The 18938-nt window shown below is 54.6% G+C and overlaps 8 protein-coding genes across 8 annotated transcripts; 4 read left to right on the top strand and 4 right to left on the bottom strand.

Annotated features, from left to right (window-relative positions):
- Positions 1-1395: 1395 nt before the first annotated feature.
- Positions 1396-2241, bottom strand: INS49_005259 (uncharacterized protein; the record flags this gene model as incomplete). Its single annotated transcript, XM_043166041.1, has 1 exon — positions 1396-2241. One exon carries the CDS (start codon positions 2239-2241, stop codon positions 1396-1398), a length of 846 nt encoding a protein of 281 aa, XP_043017300.1.
- Positions 2242-2870: 629 nt separating this feature from the next.
- INS49_005260 (uncharacterized protein) lies at positions 2871-3561 on the top strand (the record flags this gene model as incomplete). Its single annotated transcript, XM_043166042.1, has 4 exons — positions 2871-2900; positions 2965-3015; positions 3121-3270; positions 3343-3561. The coding sequence occupies 4 exons, from the start codon at positions 2871-2873 to the stop codon at positions 3559-3561; spliced, it is 450 nt and encodes a 149-aa protein (XP_043017301.1).
- A 1324-nt stretch (positions 3562-4885) lies between these two features.
- On the top strand, positions 4886-5357 carry INS49_005261 (uncharacterized protein; the record flags this gene model as incomplete). The annotated part of the gene is made up of 3 exons (XM_043166043.1): positions 4886-5048; positions 5113-5202; positions 5296-5357. 3 exons carry the CDS (start codon positions 4886-4888, stop codon positions 5355-5357), a joined length of 315 nt encoding a protein of 104 aa, XP_043017302.1.
- A 786-nt stretch (positions 5358-6143) lies between these two features.
- INS49_005262 (uncharacterized protein) lies at positions 6144-6832 on the top strand (the record flags this gene model as incomplete). Its single annotated transcript, XM_043166044.1, has 2 exons — positions 6144-6193; positions 6334-6832. The coding sequence occupies 2 exons, from the start codon at positions 6144-6146 to the stop codon at positions 6830-6832; spliced, it is 549 nt and encodes a 182-aa protein (XP_043017303.1).
- A 156-nt stretch (positions 6833-6988) lies between these two features.
- Positions 6989-9985, bottom strand: INS49_005263 (uncharacterized protein; the record flags this gene model as incomplete). The annotated part of the gene is made up of 3 exons (XM_043166045.1): positions 6989-7615; positions 7687-7789; positions 7848-9985. 3 exons carry the CDS (start codon positions 9983-9985, stop codon positions 6989-6991), a joined length of 2868 nt encoding a protein of 955 aa, XP_043017304.1.
- A 360-nt stretch (positions 9986-10345) lies between these two features.
- Positions 10346-11170, bottom strand: INS49_005264 (uncharacterized protein; the record flags this gene model as incomplete). The annotated part of the gene is made up of 1 exon (XM_043166046.1): positions 10346-11170. The coding sequence occupies one exon, from the start codon at positions 11168-11170 to the stop codon at positions 10346-10348; it is 825 nt and encodes a 274-aa protein (XP_043017305.1).
- A 681-nt stretch (positions 11171-11851) lies between these two features.
- INS49_005265 (uncharacterized protein) lies at positions 11852-12961 on the bottom strand (the record flags this gene model as incomplete). Its single annotated transcript, XM_043166047.1, has 2 exons — positions 11852-12276; positions 12346-12961. 2 exons carry the CDS (start codon positions 12959-12961, stop codon positions 11852-11854), a joined length of 1041 nt encoding a protein of 346 aa, XP_043017306.1.
- A 1053-nt stretch (positions 12962-14014) lies between these two features.
- Positions 14015-15678, top strand: INS49_005266 (uncharacterized protein; the record flags this gene model as incomplete). The annotated part of the gene is made up of 6 exons (XM_043166048.1): positions 14015-14111; positions 14189-14254; positions 14360-14427; positions 14539-15173; positions 15285-15358; positions 15428-15678. The coding sequence occupies 6 exons, from the start codon at positions 14015-14017 to the stop codon at positions 15676-15678; spliced, it is 1191 nt and encodes a 396-aa protein (XP_043017307.1).
- Positions 15679-18938: the final 3260 nt, after the last annotated feature.

Here is an 18938-nt window from a genome sequence, read left to right on the forward strand (position 1 = left end):
CCCTGATTTGCTCGATGCACACGGCTGTATGGACTCTTTGAGTAGTCAAGGCGGATGTGATGCAGCCGGGGAGATGGTCGCCTTGTTTAGCAACAGGCTCGGCGATCGTCAAGACCTGGAGGGAGGCTGCGAGTGCGAGGGCGACTTGCCCGCTCACCAGCTCAGCAACACACCAAGCGGGCAGGAAAGCCGCCCGAGCATGAAGCCAAACAGCTGGGGCACGCGACGCAGAATAGCTGTGTTGCAAAGTCCCCCTGTCTGGCACTACATCATTGCTGTCACCTTGGAGGCCCAGGAGCCGAACAGACGGCCCTGACAGCGGGCCGGGGGTTGATGACAGGGGTGGGATAGTGTGGAGTGATTGCAAGGTCTGAGTGGACCCGCCGTACCGACAATGATGTCGACGCTTAATCTAGAGCGGTAGCCGGCTCGCTCTTAATTCGACAACCACTATAAGTGGACGGCGGCCCATCCAGCCCAGCACGCCTCTCAGACACGGACCTGCAAATCAGGTTTTTGACGGGCCCGACATCGAGTTCGATCCTCGATTGCACGGCCGATTGCTATCTTCAGCAGTAGCAACACATGGAGAATCAATGCCGGATGTGGGAGAAAACCCCGACGAGACATCGGCTTCCATTGGCCGGGTCCTCTGTCGCTTTCATTGTCCATCCAGCCCAGCAGCCCAGCAGCCCAGCAGCCCAGCAGCCCAGCCAGCCCAGCCAGCCTGGCCAGGCCTTCCCCCACCCCCTGCCCGGGCCTGCATGGCCTGGAGCCGAGACCATTCGAGAGACGTGAGCGAACCAGAATTTGTCGACATCATCATGATGGGCTTCGGTTGGGGGCACGAGAGAGGTCTCTCAGCTCGAGGTCATTGAGTCTGTCCTCTGCTCCTCCGGCAAACCTTCCAACCTGCCAGCCCAGCCACTGTGACTATGTAAGCATATGCACGTGTGGCGTAGAAGCCAAGTACCCAACCTCTCTCGACAGAAGACAGTCAGGATTCTTCTAAATTCCTACATGCCACACGTCTACGCCTCGGTTGATGGTGTGAACAAACTTTTTTCTACAAAGAGTCTGCATAGATGGTTCAAGAGTGCAGGATACGACCTGTCTCCACCTCATCATAAGAGACTCACATCAAGAGTTTCAACATTCAGGAACAACTGGCTTCACCAAGAGTTCAGGGTCATCGAAGAGGCCCAAGGCCTTGTGTAGATACCTTGGCGCTTCTCAGCGTATGATTGACTGTCTGTGGTTCCTGGGCTGAGAAGCCTTTTAGTATGGTCTCGATTCGCGACGTTGAAAGAGGCACTCGTGAGACCAGCATTGCATTCCTACCTATGATGAGGCCAGCCACAGACCTAGGTAGATCTGCCTAGCACACGTCCCCATTCATAGCTCATCTGCCTGGCCACTCGATTGCTCGTAGCTCATAGCTTCATGCCAGAACAACCCCTTCCCATCCAGCCTTTCCATTGTGACGTTTTTCAGCCCCTTAAAACCCTCATCAATATATAAGGGGTATCCGGCAGGCGTAGCCAATAATGTCATTGGCAGACTGGCGCCCTGCTGTCTTCTCAACAGCTCCAGCTGTGCTTTTCCCCAGCGCAGATGTTGAGCAGCGAAACCATTTCCGTCCCAACTTGGATGTGTGGCCAGCAGGCCAAGATAGAGCTGGGCACCAAAGGGCTCGGCAAGGTACTTGCGTTCTGCATCCTCCATAAAACGCTGAAAATGGACGGCACGGGTGAGGTTCACGTCGAGATGTGCCGAGCAATTGAACCCCGAGACGTGTCTGTAATTGGCACTGCTATGAGTCGTCTGGGACATGCTGTGGCCCAGGAGTGGTGACAGTGATGTCAATGATAGCTCATCGTCACGGTGATGTTGAGTCCGGCTGACATCCCATACTGAAACTGATACAACCTTTTCACCGGACAGTGATGTCGGTTCCGGCACCGTAATCACCTGGAATCTATAGTCGGCAGCGTGTTGTTGGAACAAAGCGAGGTAGCCTTCCCGCTGGCAGGCCCATGTGTATTCTTCGCCAACTTCGTCGGCAAACTGACGGATATAGTTGAAGACCGGCGAAGGTTTGAAGGCGTCGATGGCCACGGTGGTGATGTCGTCCACGTCGTCAATGGTGGCGTTGCGGAAGCGAGAGGGAACCGTGGAGGAGACATGGGAGAGGGCAGGAGAGACGGGAATTAGAAACAGGGTGGACCATGTAGCTCTCATGTTGTGTTGCTTCCCTTTGTGTGTCGTAATAAGCGAAGGCAGTGAGACGCCACCAGACGATACAGGTTGCGCCGCCAGGTCAAGAGTGTATATAGGGTTGGAAAGGTGCGGCCTGGATACGGCGTCGACGGATTTTTGACTCTCCGTCTTACTACTGCATCCTGCCAGAGCATCATCAAGCTAGCTCCAAGAGGGGAGATGTGCGGGCAGCCGCCACGACCCATGGGATGTGTTTACATGTTGACCCAGCAGGGTTTTCATGGCACCCATGGGTGCTCTTGATTTCCACACGGCCTTCAAATACCAGTTTGTGCTGGGAGTTTTGCTTGCCATCAGAACCAGTTGCCCGCCAGGCCAGCTGAAGATGTCTCAATCGAAGCGGTACTTAGGTACCTAGGTAGGTAGATAATGAATAGTAGTCCATGACAGGCGGGGTACAAGGATACCTGATCAAGCCAGGCAGGCCCACTTTTACGCCTCGCCTGCTGGTGACAGATGCACGCCAGCTGGCAGTCAGTTTTCCGCACCACCGTCCAATTTTTCCCAACCCGACCCCATCAAAGCCGCTACTCAACATCTCGAGAAGTTTGAGCATCGACACACCATCACCACACCCATCGCCAGTCAAGATGCCTACCCGATTCTCCAAGACGCGCAAGGTTAGCAGTGCCAATCCCAAGATAATCGCCATTTGAGAAGCCATTTTCACTGACAACCTCCAAGCACCGCGGCCATGTCAGTGCCGGTAACGGTCGCGTTGGCAAGCACAGAAAGGTACCACCCATTCCACGATCGAACCGGCCGATTTCCCTGCGCAAACGGAGCTTTGCGACAGCGACCGCGAGAACATCACGCTGACTTAGACTTGGTATTCTACAGCATCCCGGTGGTCGTGGTATGGCCGGTGGCCAGCACCACCACAGAACCAACCTTGACAAGTACCACCCTGGTTACTTCGGTAAGGTCGGTATGAGGCGCTTCCACCTCCTGCGGAACCACCAGTGGAAGCCCGAGATCAACGTCGACAAGGTACGAACCAGCATTGTCCTGGGGCTGAAGGATTGTGATGGATAAATGGTTGCTGATTAACCGACCCTGCAGCTGTGGTCTCTGGTCCCCGCCGACGTCCGCGAGAAGACCCTGAAGAACTCGTCTGCCGACTCCGCCCCTCTCATCGACCTCAACGCTCTCGGATACGCCAAGCTCCTCGGAAAGGGCCGTCTACCCGAGGCCCCCATCGTCGTCCGCGCACGATACGTCAGCAAGGAGGCCGAGAAGAAGATCACGGATGCCGGTGGCGTTGTTGAGCTCGTCGCCTAAGCGGATGGAGAGTAGGGATATCATGAACGGACACGGCAAACCAACAAAAGCAAATTTGCAAGCAGAATCGGTCGGATGGGCTGGCTGAATGGATCTCATACCTGGCGTCAATCGGTTTTCCCGTGTTTAGAGCAATGACACCATTGTTACGATGAACAAAATACCCTTTTGAACAGCCTTGCTCGAGGAGGAGACTATCGCGGCGCCGAGGTCACAGCGTGAGAGGCCTGCCATGGAGACTCGTGCTGGCCGACATGAGGCTAGGCTACGTTCAGCTAAATACGAGAATGACAGGCGTGATCGATTCTACCAACCCCCGAGTGCTCCCGCGGCAGTACTTAACTCAGAGATGATCTGCCCCATCTCACCAGTGGCCTGGTACACGGGCGAGACAATCTTTGCCCGTGAGCCGACAAGCTCGCGTGACGAGGAGAGAGCAAACCCAAGCCGAGCGATATTTGCGCCCCAGGCCAGCCGCCGGCAGCTAGACCCAGACATGCCCGAGCACAATATATGGCCTCGCTCCTCGACAAGCTGTCGCTTTGTTGTGATATGTGTGGTGCGAATCGACGGCCGTGGCAGCGACATCGCAGACATCTGCAGCAGTCAGGTGGCGTGGACAGCTTGCCTGGGCCCAAAATGGGTCCTACGTGCGCTTGTGCGATGCTCGAGTTGTCAGACCGTCCATCATGCCGGATTTATCCTTGCGGTTAGTTCCGAACCGCTCGTACGCGGGGGGCAGGTCCTGCATCGTGGGACGAGGTAGGGTAGGTTGAGAACCTCGGTGAATAGTGGAATGCGTTCTATCACTTGTCCCTTCCCCAAGACATCCCAGTTCTGATGCTTCCAAGCCTGCGTAGCGAGATCTTACATGAGTTTTCCGAGGCGATTTTGAATTGTGCCTAGTGTAACATCTTGATCTGGGCTGAATTACTTGTGGCTTGTGACAACTGGGCGTCTGAACTCTAACCCAAGTCTGGGTCTCCCGAATCAAGATTGAGCGAGCGCCTGTGTGCTCCCTGCCTATAGCCTGGCTGTGACGGTCAGTCTTCCAAGGTCGGGGGGAGGACAGACGCCTTGGCGTGCGTGGGCGCGTGAGCTGAGCTAAATGACATCACTCCCGCCTGGCCGCTGCCACAGCCTACGGAGCAGATGGTGACAAGGACCTTGAATAAAAGGGGATCCATCGTGTGTGTCTGTGTCGACTCTGCCGACACATCATCAACGTCAACCACATCCAGTGAACCTAAGAGACACTCGCATCTCCTACTTACACAACGCACTGAACAAGTCAGGCAGGCTACGGCACATCTCCGCAAGCACCATGGATTTCGTCAAGAACCTCACAGGCGGCAACAAGGACGGCGAGCAGCAGCAGACTCAGCAGCAGGGGGAGCAGAAGTCGGAGGGTGGCTTCATGAGCAAGCTCAACAACATGGCCGGCGGCGGTGCGACAGGTGAAAAGAAGGAGGACGGCCTCGACAAGGGTGAGGAACCCTGTCCGCAATTCTCGGCTACGCGCCGCGATGCTGACAGCGTTGTTGCATACAGGTGTCGACTGGGTCCAAGAGAACGTGCTCGGCCAGGGCAAGCAGGACAACGAGTCGGCAGTAGAGCAAGCTAAGGATGAGCAGATTTCAGGTACAGCCACTTCCTCCCTTCAAGACTACTCTTTCCTACCTACCTACATGTACTCATGCATCTTTGCCAACTGCTGACATCACATGCGTATAGACTTCATCCGTGGCCAGTACAAAACCACGACCGGAAAGGACTTCCCCGTTGCCGACAAGTAAACAAATGACACCAGCAATCTTGCACGTCGCTGGTTGAGGCTGCGCTTGCATAGTTCCTGGAAGGGAGGCGTCAAGAGTCTGCGTTGCCTTTCTGCTTGTGGAGCTCAAAATGTCGGGGCATCAGATACTGCTAGGTACTGCCATAGTGGATGAACTCTGTAGCGACTCTTTTGAACAGACTGCCTGCGTAGACCCTTGACACGCGTGCACCCAAGAACGATCCCACCATACTCAACTGAATGTTTGGCGACGTGGAGGCTAGCAGACAATTGCTTATGCTCACATATGTGTGATAACTCCCCCAGACGACTTGGATAGACGGACTCACCTTTACAGCTGAGATGGGACCCCGGAGATCTGCATAGAAACCAGCACCATGGGTAAGGCCAAGAGAATCCTATCTATATAGGTGTAAGAATTTCGTATTATGTAGACGCTATCATGGTGAAGAACCACCAGTTCAGTCCCATGCCAACATTTTAGGACCCCTGTAGACTGCGAGTGGGGAGCTCCCAGGGCTGAGTCGATCGGGCCCATGGCTCGGGGGACTCGGGGTAGGGGCAACCGCTGCATCACAACAGAGCTTATTTATTTATGGTCCCGCCAACTGACACGCTTCGAACCTCGCTGACAACCGATGACCCGAGTTCTCCGGTCCGCCCGTCGCCTCTTTGAATACATTTTAACTAGGATCTCGCCCACAACTTGACTGGGACCGAGTCGGTTGGACTTGACGCACATCGACACCCGTTCTCCCTTACCCCGTCTCAACCCCTCGCCCTCGCCATGGACTACGTCGAGCAGCGCATGGCTCAGGAGGCCCAGAGAGCCGCCCAGTAAGCACAATCGGCTTGTAACCCGGCCCATCAAGCTCCACTCCATCTCCCCATTGCATCAGCCTACCTGGAGAGGCGGGCAGGGAGGTAGGTAGGCAGTCAGGCAGGTAAAGGCTGACAACCTCGCGAACTGTGCACAGAGCTGCCCACAGCAACGCCCTCCTGACACCTCTAAACGTCATCCTGCTCCTGCTCCTCGGCTACACCCTCTACGCCACCCTCAAGCCCTCCCCGCCGCCGCTGCTTCCCAAGGAGCCACCCGCCACCGTCTTCCGCACCTTTACCCCACGCACCCTGCTGCCTTTTGACGGCAGGGACGGCCGCCCCATCTACTTCGCCGTGCGTGGCCGTGTCTTCGATGTCTCGACCGGCCGTAACTTCTATGGCCCCGACGGGCCCTACGAGAATTTTGCCGGTCGTGACGCCTCGCGCGGTCTGGCCTCGGGTTCTTTCGACGAGGAAGTCTTGACCAAGGACCTCGACGGGCCGCTGGACTCCCTGGAGAGCATGGGCCCGGATGAGATGGAGGCACTGCGGGACTGGGAGGAACAGTTTCTGAGCAAGTACCTAGTTGTCGGCAGGCTGGTCCCTGTTGGGCAGGAGGACAAGCCAAACCCGGATCGTGGCAATGGCATGTAAGAGTCGGTCAGGAGCAGGAGATGTCTCCCAGGATTCTTGTGCCACCGGAGCCAGCCCCACAGACATAGGATGCCCCTTTCACGACACAGGGGACGCCATATACAGAATAGACACGGCGTTTGCAATGCTCCAAATATCGCCGTTATTTACAAGGTCTCATCTTTCTCGGTCTACCAGCTCCACGCCCCATCCAGGCTGCCCTTCATGTCTTCGGAATCTGCCCAGCCTCGCCGCTACAGCTTCATCGCTTTTCCAATCGCCAGTCTCCTTTTTCTCCCTCGCCCATTCTAACAGCCTAGGGCTCTCGTGTACAAACGCCAGCACTCTGGCTAGGGTATCTACGTCTCGTGGCAACACCTTTGCCCGCCTCCTGTAGAACACATAAATCGCCACAGTGACCGGACACAGGAAAACCAGGACGACCAGGCAGATACAAACTGCGGCAGGCGACATGACCAAGACCTCAACAGGGATATGGACCTGTGCCAGTGTCGACCGTGCCAGACCCGTAGCAGCCATGCTCTCATTATACCAGGTGCCCTGGGGGCTGGCTACCGCTGGCAGGTCTGCTGGGAGCTGCTCGCCAATGGGCTGGAAGACGCGACCGCCGCTGGCAGGCTCGACCTGCTCCGAGGCGAAGTGCTTGAAATACATACCGAAGGCCTGGCTGGCCGTGGCGATTAACGTGTCTGCATCAAGTAGCGCGCGCTTGTCCTGGTCGGCGAGGTGCAGCGCCGAGAATGAGAGGAAATCGACGTTGATGCCAGTGTCGCGGATGTTGAACTGGTCACAGCTGGTCAGCAGGTGCGGTCATGGCGTGTTCTGCTGGGCGGCGGATGAAGCGCAATACTTACAACCCGGTCCCGGTCAGCCTGTTGCATTGTAGTGGAAGCCAGTGCTGCTGCGGTCTTGAGGTTGGCTGAGTAGACGAGGCCACTCCAGAACATCCAGCCATAACTATGCGGCGTCAGCCATGCCATTGAGTCACTCTGCTAGGAGGACATCCCGGACTCACCTATAAGTCGTGTTGTATTCGCTCCCGTACTGCGTTTCATTTGCTGGCACGGGGATATACGGCTCCCGAACCACGTCGTTGTCAGTCCATGCAGCAGTTGCGTTCTGCGGCTCGCCGATGATTGAGTAATTCCTCACCATGCCGCTGGACAGGTCAACAGTCACAGCCGCATTGGCTGCCTCGATGATGGGGCTGCAGGTGATGCCCTGCATCTGCGGCTCTTCGGTCCAGACCCAGTGGGCATATCTGGTGTCCGTGGATGTCAGATTGGCATCGAAATACAACCTGTCCAAGGGCCGCCCCACGATCCATTTGATAAACAACTCCGTATTCTTAGATTCGAGATAGCCCATCGTCGCGCCGTACCCAATTGCCGCTTCGCCTGCTGAGCCGTCCGTCTCGTTTGCGCAGCACTGGACCGGTCCCCGCTGGGGGATTATATAATAGGGAAGGGTCGTGTTAGGTACGAAGACGGCTTCTCTGAGCTCATAGCCAATGTCCAGACCTGGAGGTGAGTTTGTCGAGTTCCATGCCTTGTCGTTCTTGAAGTCCAGCGTTTCCAACCAGGTCGAGGCATTCTGGGCCGCCTCCACCGTAGAGCAGCTCAGGCGTGCCCGCAGGGCCTGTGTCTCAATGCTCACGTTGTATGGAAGGCTGCTCAGAGAGGCGGTGGGCTCGTTGTCTGAAAGGCCGAGTATCGCTGCCGATGAAGCGGAAAAGTCCACGGGTGCGAAGCTCCACGTGTCCTTGCTCCAAGAAGGGGTTTCTGCTGCCCCCATTGTCTCGAGCAAAGCTCCATACAGCCAGCTTGTGAGGTAGTCGCCGTACACGGTATCCAGAAGCGTCGGGAGTGTCGGATCAGAATAAGTGTGTGTCATCGAGCCATAGCTCTTGGTCCCTATCACCGTCGGGACCTGCCGCAGCTCGAGCTGACGACCTATTTCGACTGCGTGCATAGTAGTCTGGGTCTCCTTGTCCCACAGGGCTGAGATGCCAACGGTGAATATCTCTGTCCCCAGGGCACCGAGGCAAGCAAAGGCGAGGATCCAATCTGAGTGCCTCAAGGCCTTTTTGGAGCCGAAAATGAGCGACGAGTTGGCATATTCCACCAATATCGAGTCCTTCAGCGGCCTTGGCCGATCCAGCATCGCGGAAAATGGCTGGAGCCGTTTGAGCGTGCCTTCAACCGCGCCGTACCACAGCTTGATCCCGACTGCAAGCAAAGTAGGCACTATGGAATATGGGTCTAGGCTTGTCGCTACACTGGCGACGCTCAGATGGGCCTCGTAGACAAGCGCGTGTTGGTGAAGTGTGACTGTCTGGGATAGACGATATAGTACAGCCAGCACGGCTATCACGGCTACGACAGTGGCCAGCAACGATATTCCCATCCAGACCCTTAATATTGACGGCGCAGAGCTTTTTGGCTTGTCGTTCGGAAAAGACTCTATACCATTGCTCTGGCCAGATCCCGGTGCCGACGAATCTTGCAGCAAGGGGTCCGGCAGCGCAGCTCTGAGCGAGCCATCTTCCAGGTTGCACCATACAAGTAGCAGTCGCTTGCAGATGCTGTCTGCAGAGGCCCGACCGAGTCCTTGGAAAGCTGCTGCCGCAGAGTTATCTGAGGCGACCAGAGCCGCGGCGGCAGCAATGCTGGCGGGGTCCTCGGACAGGCGCAGAGGGCGCCTTTGGAGTCGTGTCTGCAGTGTCAGGGCGGCCAGCATGCCAGCATTCAGGAGGAACAAGACGCCAATAACGATCCCGATGCCCTCAGTCACGACGATCCGGCGCTCTGTGGTGGTGACACTTGCCAGCTTTTCGGTAACTGGCATGCCGGCAACACTTTGCGCAGACAGAAGCATCTGGCCCAGCCATTGTTGCTGTAACTTCCGAGCTTGCTCCAGGATAAAGCCTCTCTCAACGAGCTTGTGGGAGGAGTTTCCGTAAATGGATGCCAATGCTTGAGACGGGCCCGCAAAGCATCCTGTAGGGAAGTGCGCCTCCCAATTTGCTCTGAAGAAGGCATCCTCAAGTGCTTGGATGTTGAGCGCAGCAGGGTCCAACTGTCGCTGGCTGGACTTGAACTCTTCAGGGTCAACTGATGACTTTGTGGAGCCTTCGGACAGTGCCCCTTCCATCGTCACCTCTGCCGCGAGGTACGTGCTTGAGCACACATGGGTGTTTGTCCTAAGCGGCTCGTCCACAGTCCACGGAGTGTTGAATGATAGGAAAGACCGGGAGCCGCAGCTTGACGAAGCATTGGAGTATGAGAGCATGGACGAGGTGGAAGCCGCCCACGAAAGGTTGTTGAAATTGTTTGTCCACCAGCCTCCTCCCAAGGTCAGAAAGTTCACGGACGTGCTTGCTTGTCCCGGCGCGATAAGGGGTCGATAGATTTATACCGAACAGCCATCTTCAGAGATGACTTCAATATCTGCATAGTTTCCATATTGCATGGTCTGAAGAATCACCGTATCGTTCAATGCCCCTTGGGTAGTCTACCGGCGAGGGCATATCGATGAAGGCGAAGGGTCCTGCCGCTTAATGTTGACAGTGACCGGAGCAAGCAGACCGGCTGAGAGGGGTGAGATGACGAGGAATGCCGCAATGTTTGTGAAAGATGCGAATAACAGACACCAGCTCCGTGACCCAGACACCCTCGTGTTGAGCGCGTCGAATGGATCGTTCCACCACTGTCGAGACGGAAAGCACAACGTGGCGAGGGCGGATGCTCCCCCGGGCTTCGCCAATCGGGCGTGAACCTCTGTTCTCCTGGTGTCTGTCAAGAGGGTCGTAGTGCAGAGGGCATGTAAGACGGCGAGAAGCGTTGGCGTGAACCTCCATCCAAAGAGTAGGGCAGAGGAATCGCTGTCGGGACCCAGCCCGATATTGTTCACCGAGTATATCGTGATGGCAATGGCAGCCGCGCCGAGTGCCACTGATGCTGCTGTGACGACCCCGAGAAATGGAAGACGCAGAGTGAAAGGAAGCCATGTTTCCTTGGTCTTCGCTTCGAGCGACAGGTAGCCGGTATGGTACTCGGAAAAGACCACTTTCGAGCTCCCAGAATTGATGGCCTCTTTAGGTGCCACATGCCCGTCCTCGCTGCGGCCGTCGTTTTCATATGTATGCAGTGACGGAATGGTTCCTGTTGTGGGTGACGGTGGTGCTAAAAGACGTTCGGAAGTGGAATCCACTCGATTCGGATCCGTGTGCGCAGAAGACACACGATCGTGTTCTGAGTTTGGGGAGACTTCTGAAAGCCACCTGCCAGTATCCTGGGACAGCTCTGACACGCCGTCCGAGGACCTCTGGACTGGCATTGATACTCGCTGCGACTGATTAGAGGGGCAGCGCAACGAACAGATGCTGGTGCCAGAATCTGAATATTAAACATGGTTCTCCTGGCTCTCAGAACTCTCTCTCTCTTCTGGGTGGGCAAGCGAATGGGTGGCATGAACATGTTAAGGCAGGCAGTAGGTTGATGTGTGCATCGAAGGAATGAGGAAGATAATTCGAACCCAGGGTCCCTGACGATATCCCGATTGCATAGTCAAGCCTGCATTAGCGTGAGTGATCGCCAAGCTCAAAAGACTGTGAAATTGTGAATTCTTCAGCTTACGATCCTTCAGAGCATTGGGTCCACTTTCGCAGGCAGCAGAATTCAGTTTCGTTGACCGCACCGCCTGAGGACGGCAATTGCAGGCTTCCCCTGTGAGCTGGCGTCGTCCACCGCTTAAAGCAGGCCCTGCTCGTGCCATGCGGAAATTTCTTCCTGGGGAATCCCATACACAATACGATGCTAATTCAGAGAGCCACTGGAAACTAATCAGAATACCGGGGCAAGACTTGTCCGCTATTTAGTCCCTTGTTCCTGTCCTCTGCTTTGCATATACTCTGATATTTGACGGAGAAGTGTTTCCTGCTCGCCTGTTTATATTCATATTTCTGGATAGGTCGCAGAGGATTCCAGGTTCATTTAAGTACTTAGTATGCATCAAAACTCAAGTCTTCAACTCTGTCACGTTGTCCTTGACACTCTGCTCCAGTCCTGTGAAGCGGAATCCATAGGCCTCTTCTAATAACTCTTCCGCCCTCTTGATGGGCTCGATCTTTGATAGGTCCTGTCTTTGGTCCGGCACTTCAACCCACCTCTCGTCACCCGGGTACTGCCTCCTCAGAACATCAATGATATCGTTAAAATTGAAAGGTTCCGTAAACGCAAAGACACGCTCATCCTTCACAGTTGGGCTCGCCAACGCGATCACGTGGAGCCGCGCCGTGTCCTGAACATTTACATAGTACTGTGGCGGAATGTGCTTGATGGAGTCATGGTGGCCATCCAAGACTGCCTTTATCCAACGCGCCGTCGACGGATAGCCTTGGTTCTCTGGACTGAGGATGGCACCGAAGTTCGCATTGGGGAGTACTAGAAAATATTGTTAGTGACACGGTGCCGTGCATTAGGCCTCTCTGGCTCGAGAAGACAATCTCTCACCTGTGTTTATCACAAAATCAGGCTCAGTCTCCCTCGCCCAGTTCCAGACCGCTCTCTCCGATTCCGTCTTGCTAGCAGCATATACAACAAAAGCATCTTTCTCGACAGCATCTGTCTTCCAAGCCATCTCGACAGCCTCGTCGTTCCAGGACTCAGCAGTAACACTAAACACCTCCTCTGGCTTTGGCAAAGTAGCGGCCGTCGAGGACGAAGTATACACAAATCTCTTCATCCCCGCGCCCTCTTTCTTGGCCGCTCGCAGAGCATTGAGAACACCCTTGACAGCGTTGGCAATGACAACATCTGGGTCAGTCGAGTTACTCATATCGCTAGCGACGTGCACGAAGCCAGAAGCGCCTTTCAGGGCCGAGTCGAAGGCCCCGTCGATGGTCACGTCAGGGACCTCCAGGAGCTCAAACACCTCTGACCCATACTTGTTCTTGAAATACTCCCACACCCATGCATTCCGGCGGAGGCTGCGTGTTGTACCGCGGACCCTAAACCCGGCGGCAAGGGTTTGGTCGGCAACGTGGGAGCCGATGAAGCCGTTTACACCGGAGACGACGATCAAGCTGCCGTAGGGGATAGCTGGTGAGGAGATACCTTTCAACGGCATTCTGGAAATATGACCGCTCGGTTTGGATTTCAAGGCTTAATGAAGTAAACAAAGGGTTGTCATTATTGCCTGGTGATGCAAATTGGTAGGATTAGTGGCACCCGCTTTATATAACCAAATATCTGGAATATGCTGTGTGCTTGTCCAATTCAGGTCAATGACGTAGCAAGTAGATAGTCTATACTGCACCCGTGCTGACAAGATGGCGAAATGGATTTATTAGTGGCACATCCAGACGGTTCCCAAGTTTGCGCCTCTTGGTCAACACTGCACAGCAGTATTTTTCACATAGAAGTTATCATACCTTTTCTTGGAGCAAGTGTTCTGTTAAGAACAACGAGCTGCGGTATGTGGGCATTAATTGCGGATCTAGTCTTGTCTAAAAAGCTCAAAGGACGGTCACCGTTAGAAAAGGTGAGGGAAGAGACTGATACAGCGAGGCAGACTCAGCCGATAAGGTTCCTTGAGAGTTATCTGTTTTTCGGTCATGCATGGGGGACTTGTATGAAAATGCAAGGGAGATCGAACATGGACGAGAAACGGTGCAGATGCCTCATTCCACGGATTCATTGCAGCAGGGTCTGCCTCCGAGGCCTGCCACAGTCACCGCATGCACATAGGCACTTGCCTGGCGAGCTCGGCTGGTTGATACCCCGAGCCTATCACCCCCGGCTGCTGCTTCGGCCCCGGGGGCAGCCAAGCAAACCCGACAGCGGACACGGGGCCCCACGGGGTCGTTGCTCTTTTGCCGGTTCTGGCCACCGCTACGGAGCACCCCAATGCACAATGACTGCCGACAGGTGCGGGCTTGAGCCTCCTTCTAAGATCCGGTTTGCTCGGGGTTGATGGTGGATTTCTGCCTCGTCGTCTTCGGGTTAAGTACCCTGACCGAGTGGAACCAAGTCTTGATTGAAATTATGGAAAAGGGCGTCTCATCATCTCTCGCATGCAGATAGTGTCATCCAAAGCGGCAGACTGATTTCGATATACAACTTCCGCTCCTGACGTCTTTTTCTAGAGGTTAAATCGGAATATTTTCCAAGATCCGGCAAGATGCAGCTCTGGAAGCATCAATTGAAGGGAAAGGCCCTCATAATTGCGATCACTGCGGCATCATGCCAGGCATTCCTCCTGCTGGGCTTTGACCAAGGTAAGAATAGGGTGAACGCAGGCTGAATACACGATGTGACTAGAGCAGGCTGGACTGACTTTTGTATAACAATGAAGGGGTAATGGCTGGCATAATCGGCGCTGACAACCGCTTCGGCCGAGATTTCGACAAGCCGGGTGCCGGTATGCAAGGAAACATAACAGCACTTTACGACATTGGTTGTGTGCTCGGCTCGATTACCTGTTACTTCGTCGGCGAAAGATTTGGCCGGAGGACAATGCTGATAGTCGGCGGAACTATCATGATTATTGGGGCGGCGATCCTGGGGACTTCATTCACCGTGGCTCAACTGATTGTAGGCAGGATCGTGACAGGGTTCGGAAACGGGATGAACTCGTCCACAGCACCAGTCTACCAAAGCGAGTGTTCACCAGCAAACATCCGCGGTTCATTGCTAACCCTTCAGGGGACGGTGACGATTTTCGGGGTGGTAATATCGTACTGGACCGACTATGCCACCAGCGGTTACTCGTCCTCCTTCCAGTGGCGGTTCCCGCTCTCTTTCCAGGCGGTTTTTGCCGTGCTTCTGATCGTGCAGGTCGTCGGCCTTCCGGAGACGCCACGATGGCTTGTAGCCCACGACCGCCACGAAGAGGCCCGATCAGTCATCTCGTCCATCACCGCTCGCTCACTTGACGACGCCGACGTCGGTCGCACCCTCCTTGACATACAGTCCCAACTGGTGGAGGAGAACAAGGAGGGCCCTTTCCGCATCAAGGAGCTGTTCACATGGGGCGAGCTCCAGAACCTCCGGAGGCTGCTGCTGATCATCTCGGTGCAGCTGGGGCAACAATTCAGCGGGTCCAACATGATCAATTACTACCTGCCGGTGATCCTGACTGACAGCATGGGCCTTTCCAGAGACCTCTCCTTGGTCCTCGCTGGCTGTGCGCAGTGTGCCTTCCTGGTGGGGTCGGCCATCCCGGTCTTTCTGATGGACCGCTATGGCCGGCGGCCTCTACTCATGGCCTGCTCTGCAGGGCTGTGCGTTTGCTTCATCATGGTTGCCATCCTGCTGTCAACCGATGCCACTGGGCCAGCGTATGCGGCTGTGGCGTTCATATTCATTTTCCAGCTTGTTTACGGGGTTGGTTGGCTTCCAGTACCGTGGTTTTATCCGTCCGAACTGGCCACCACAAGAGTGCGAGCCAGGATGCAGGCCATCGCCTCGGGTTGGAACTGGATGGCAGTCTTTGCGGTCGTCAAGATCACGCCCATCGCCTTTGGTGAGTGATACGCGATACCAAGCCGAACTGGATGTGAGCTAAGCTGACTGTGCACGCGCTCGACCACAGCCAACATTGGATGGCGCACTTTTATTATTTTCGCCGTGCTGAACGCCTTCTTTGTTCCTATGGTGTACTTTTTCTACCCGGAGACCAAGGGGCTGGAGCTTGAGGATATACCGCTTCTATTCAAGCAGGGGGGTCTTACTGGCGGCGTATTTGCATCGCGAGGCAGAACGGTCACTCCAGGGCAGCATGCTCTCGACATGCACATCGGCCAGAAGGTGGAGATGGTGGGCGAGTTCGAAGCTACGGCATAGGTGGGAAGTGCTCGGGATGGTGGCAGTGGTCGTGGCTGGCTTTGTACTTGGAGTGAGTATCTCGGCAGCGACAGCAAGCAGCACATGATTACCAGCTAGCTCTTTCCCCCCTTCTCCACCGCCCTGGCCGTCTCGGGCGTCCAGATCCGATCCCCAAGCTGAACGTTCACACACCTGGACGGCTGGATACATACAGGTGCAAGGGGGGACATGGGGGCCTCCCATCGTGCCTTCCACGAGCCCTCGAGAGGGACGGGCATGCGCACCTCCCACGGCTCGCCTATGTGATGAGAAGGTGCCTGGCTGTCCTTCCACAGGACAGACAGCAATAAACACACACTCTCTACCAACGACAACCTCCGCTCGCTTTGCATTACCATTTGAACCCCATCCCATCCAACAGGGTATTCATTCTTTCAGTCTTTCATTCAGTCATCTGCCCAGTCTGTCATCAAGTCTTCAGTCCCGTCTTCCATCGTATCTTTCTGTCAAATCATAATAAGCAGCAGTAGTGGAGTCCTCTAGGACCATAGACACGAAACCATGTCTTTCTCATCGAATCCTGCCTCTCCAGGACAAATGCAGAAGATTCTGGAGAGTATTCCCACCGAAATTCTCGACATGATCATGGCCAATCTCCTCAGCGAATTGGCCGAACAAATGGACACCACCAAAGATACATTTATTCAGTGGATTCCAAACTGTCATCTCAACCGATATTGTCCTGGCTCTTTGCGTGACTCTCATGCCGACCTGCACAATGTTGCCCTTGCATCGAGAAACTTTTGCAAGAGTGCGAACCGCTACCTCTATCGAATGCTCGAGATCAACCACATTCATGGTTTGATGGATATCTGGGAAAGCCGAAAAACCCGCCCAACGCGGCTTCCATCCGCTATCTGCTCTGTTGCATTCCATTTGACTCTCCGACTGCCCAGCGATGCGTCGCTAAGCGCGCATCCGATTTGTTCGAGCAGATGCCTCTTCCTCGATGGGCGGACGGGGTCCAGCTTTCGATCGACGATCTTCAATCCAAAAACGACCTCGCTCAGAGGCTCTTTCTCGACATTATTCGACGCTGTTCAAAGCTCAAAAGACTTTACCTGCATCATGAGGCCGCGTCATTGACGCATGGTCTGCCCTCGCTCGCAGGGGCACCTCAGATTCCACTTTGTACCCTTGGCCAGACTCTTTGCACCCTCGCATTTGAGGATGGGGACAAGCACCAGGGGACCTACCGCCAAAAAACCTGCGGGGAATATCTGCAAGGCTGCGTCCAGCTGGTCATGCCATGTCTAAGAGAAATTGAGATCCGGGCGCAGGATGGGTTTTGGCAGATTGTGCTTGAAAACTCCAGGGGCTGTCCTTCATCAACAATCGTTCAGAGGATCCTCTCCTTGGCGATAAACCACGACGGATACCACGACGCCCAATCTGTACTACAATATGTCGGCCTACAGGATATGAGACGTCTCGAGAAATTCGAGGTGCACACGTGCCTTTTGAATCCGGAAGACCCAGAACGGCCGCCTCTCCCCCTCGGAAGCCACAATTTGAATCATGAGCTGGCACATCATGCGGAAAAGCTCAAGATCCTGCATATTGATTCGCCAATCAAGTGTTCCGGGAACCCCGTGGCTCATCCAGAGGATGAGCGCCTGCTTACTTGCCTGCCTTCACTTCGGACCCTCGTCAGCCTTCACCATTCACTTCACTTATTGTTCCCGACCCTGGCAGGCTTTCGGGATGAGCTTGAACGTGAGCCACACGAACAGGAGGTTCTGACCACCTTCCTCGCCCAATGTCCAGATACCTTGCAAAATATTCACTTCATAGAAAATTGGCACCATACATCGCTGGAACTACCAGAAGATGAAGATGCGATAGCAGTTTCACAAGGCGCCTTGGTCAGATTAACAAGGTACATGTGCGAAAATTGGTTGACGCAGAACGGCAAGCCTCAGCAGAGGACACTATAGCTAACACCACACCCTACGTCCTTCTACGCTGAGGGCACACATGCTGATATTGTGAAGCTTAGAGGGAGCCTGGAGAGTCTCAGGACCCTGCGGATGGTGGGGCCTAAGCATCGCACGTACACGTATCAACTTGTTGAGGAGGTCTCTTACAGAGGTTTACACGAGCAGCTGCTTCCCCTCGAGCTAGCATTCTGCATCTAGTTTGACCCTGGGAGTGACTACGACTGATGATTGTCGCTTGACCATGCGTCATGGCCAAGCGCTTTTCCATAGGTAGCTCTTAAGCAGTTCTCAGCTCACAGATCAGCGTCATAGGAAACAGACTTCCACAGAGTTCTCATCACGAAGCAATTATTGCCCCTATGCATATTTTATCATCGAGTATCAGTGGTCTGAGGCACTGTCGATTGCTCGCAGTGCTTCTAAGTGTACAGTGGGCAAGTTCGACAGATAAAGAGAGACAAGTGCACACAACCATACCAAGTAGCCTGCGGAACCTCACAACTTTGGACGTTTCAAGGCTTGACTCAACGTGGCGCCCATAACTCCACACTTCTTCATCACGTCAGAGAGCTTACATGATGATGAGTGTGTTGGGTGTGAGCAATGTCACCGAACCTAGCCACTCTGGTACGTAGGTGGGAGTCATTCTGACAGGGGAGATCACAAGGAACGCTCGGAATATACAGTTCTCCGGGTTTCTATGGGTTGAGAAGCGGCTATGGCCTTCTCGCTAGGCTACGCAGATTTTGGCTCGTAGCCAAGAAGGTCGGCAAGCGATGCGGCCTCAAAAGGGGGAAGGATGCGTGCCAAGTTTTGTTCAAGTTTTTTTTTTTCTTGTCACCTGGGCACCTAGACCGTGTTGATGAAGCTCCTCAGCACCAAGACTGATCACCCAAGGGTATGCAAGGTGCAAACGTGGGTGCCGGATCTGGTGGCTTGCAACAATTACTCACTGTCTCGACTCGAAACCGGCCCAGTTTCGAGGACGATCTGGCACGAGGGCAATACGGTTGCCTGCTTGACTGGCCACAGTTCGGGAAATTTGAGGATTAATTTGAGCTAGAAGCCAGATGCACGTCTACCTACCTCAAGTAAATGATGACTGGTCCGCCAGGGGCAACAATAATTCCTCTGGAGCGTCGTTCCCAAACGTGCAAGCTGCAAAGTGGCATTGGCAAAATCCCCCTGTACTTCTAGTCTTTCACTTCCCCTGATGTGCACAAGGGCAAATAAATATGTCCCTTTTACTCAAGCTGTTAGACACAAATGAATCTCTTG

The sequence above is a fragment of the Diaporthe citri genome (assembly GCF_014595645.1).
Source record: "Diaporthe citri strain NFHF-8-4 chromosome Unknown scaffold_16, whole genome shotgun sequence".
NCBI classification, from domain to species: Eukaryota; Fungi; Ascomycota; class Sordariomycetes; order Diaporthales; family Diaporthaceae; genus Diaporthe; species Diaporthe citri.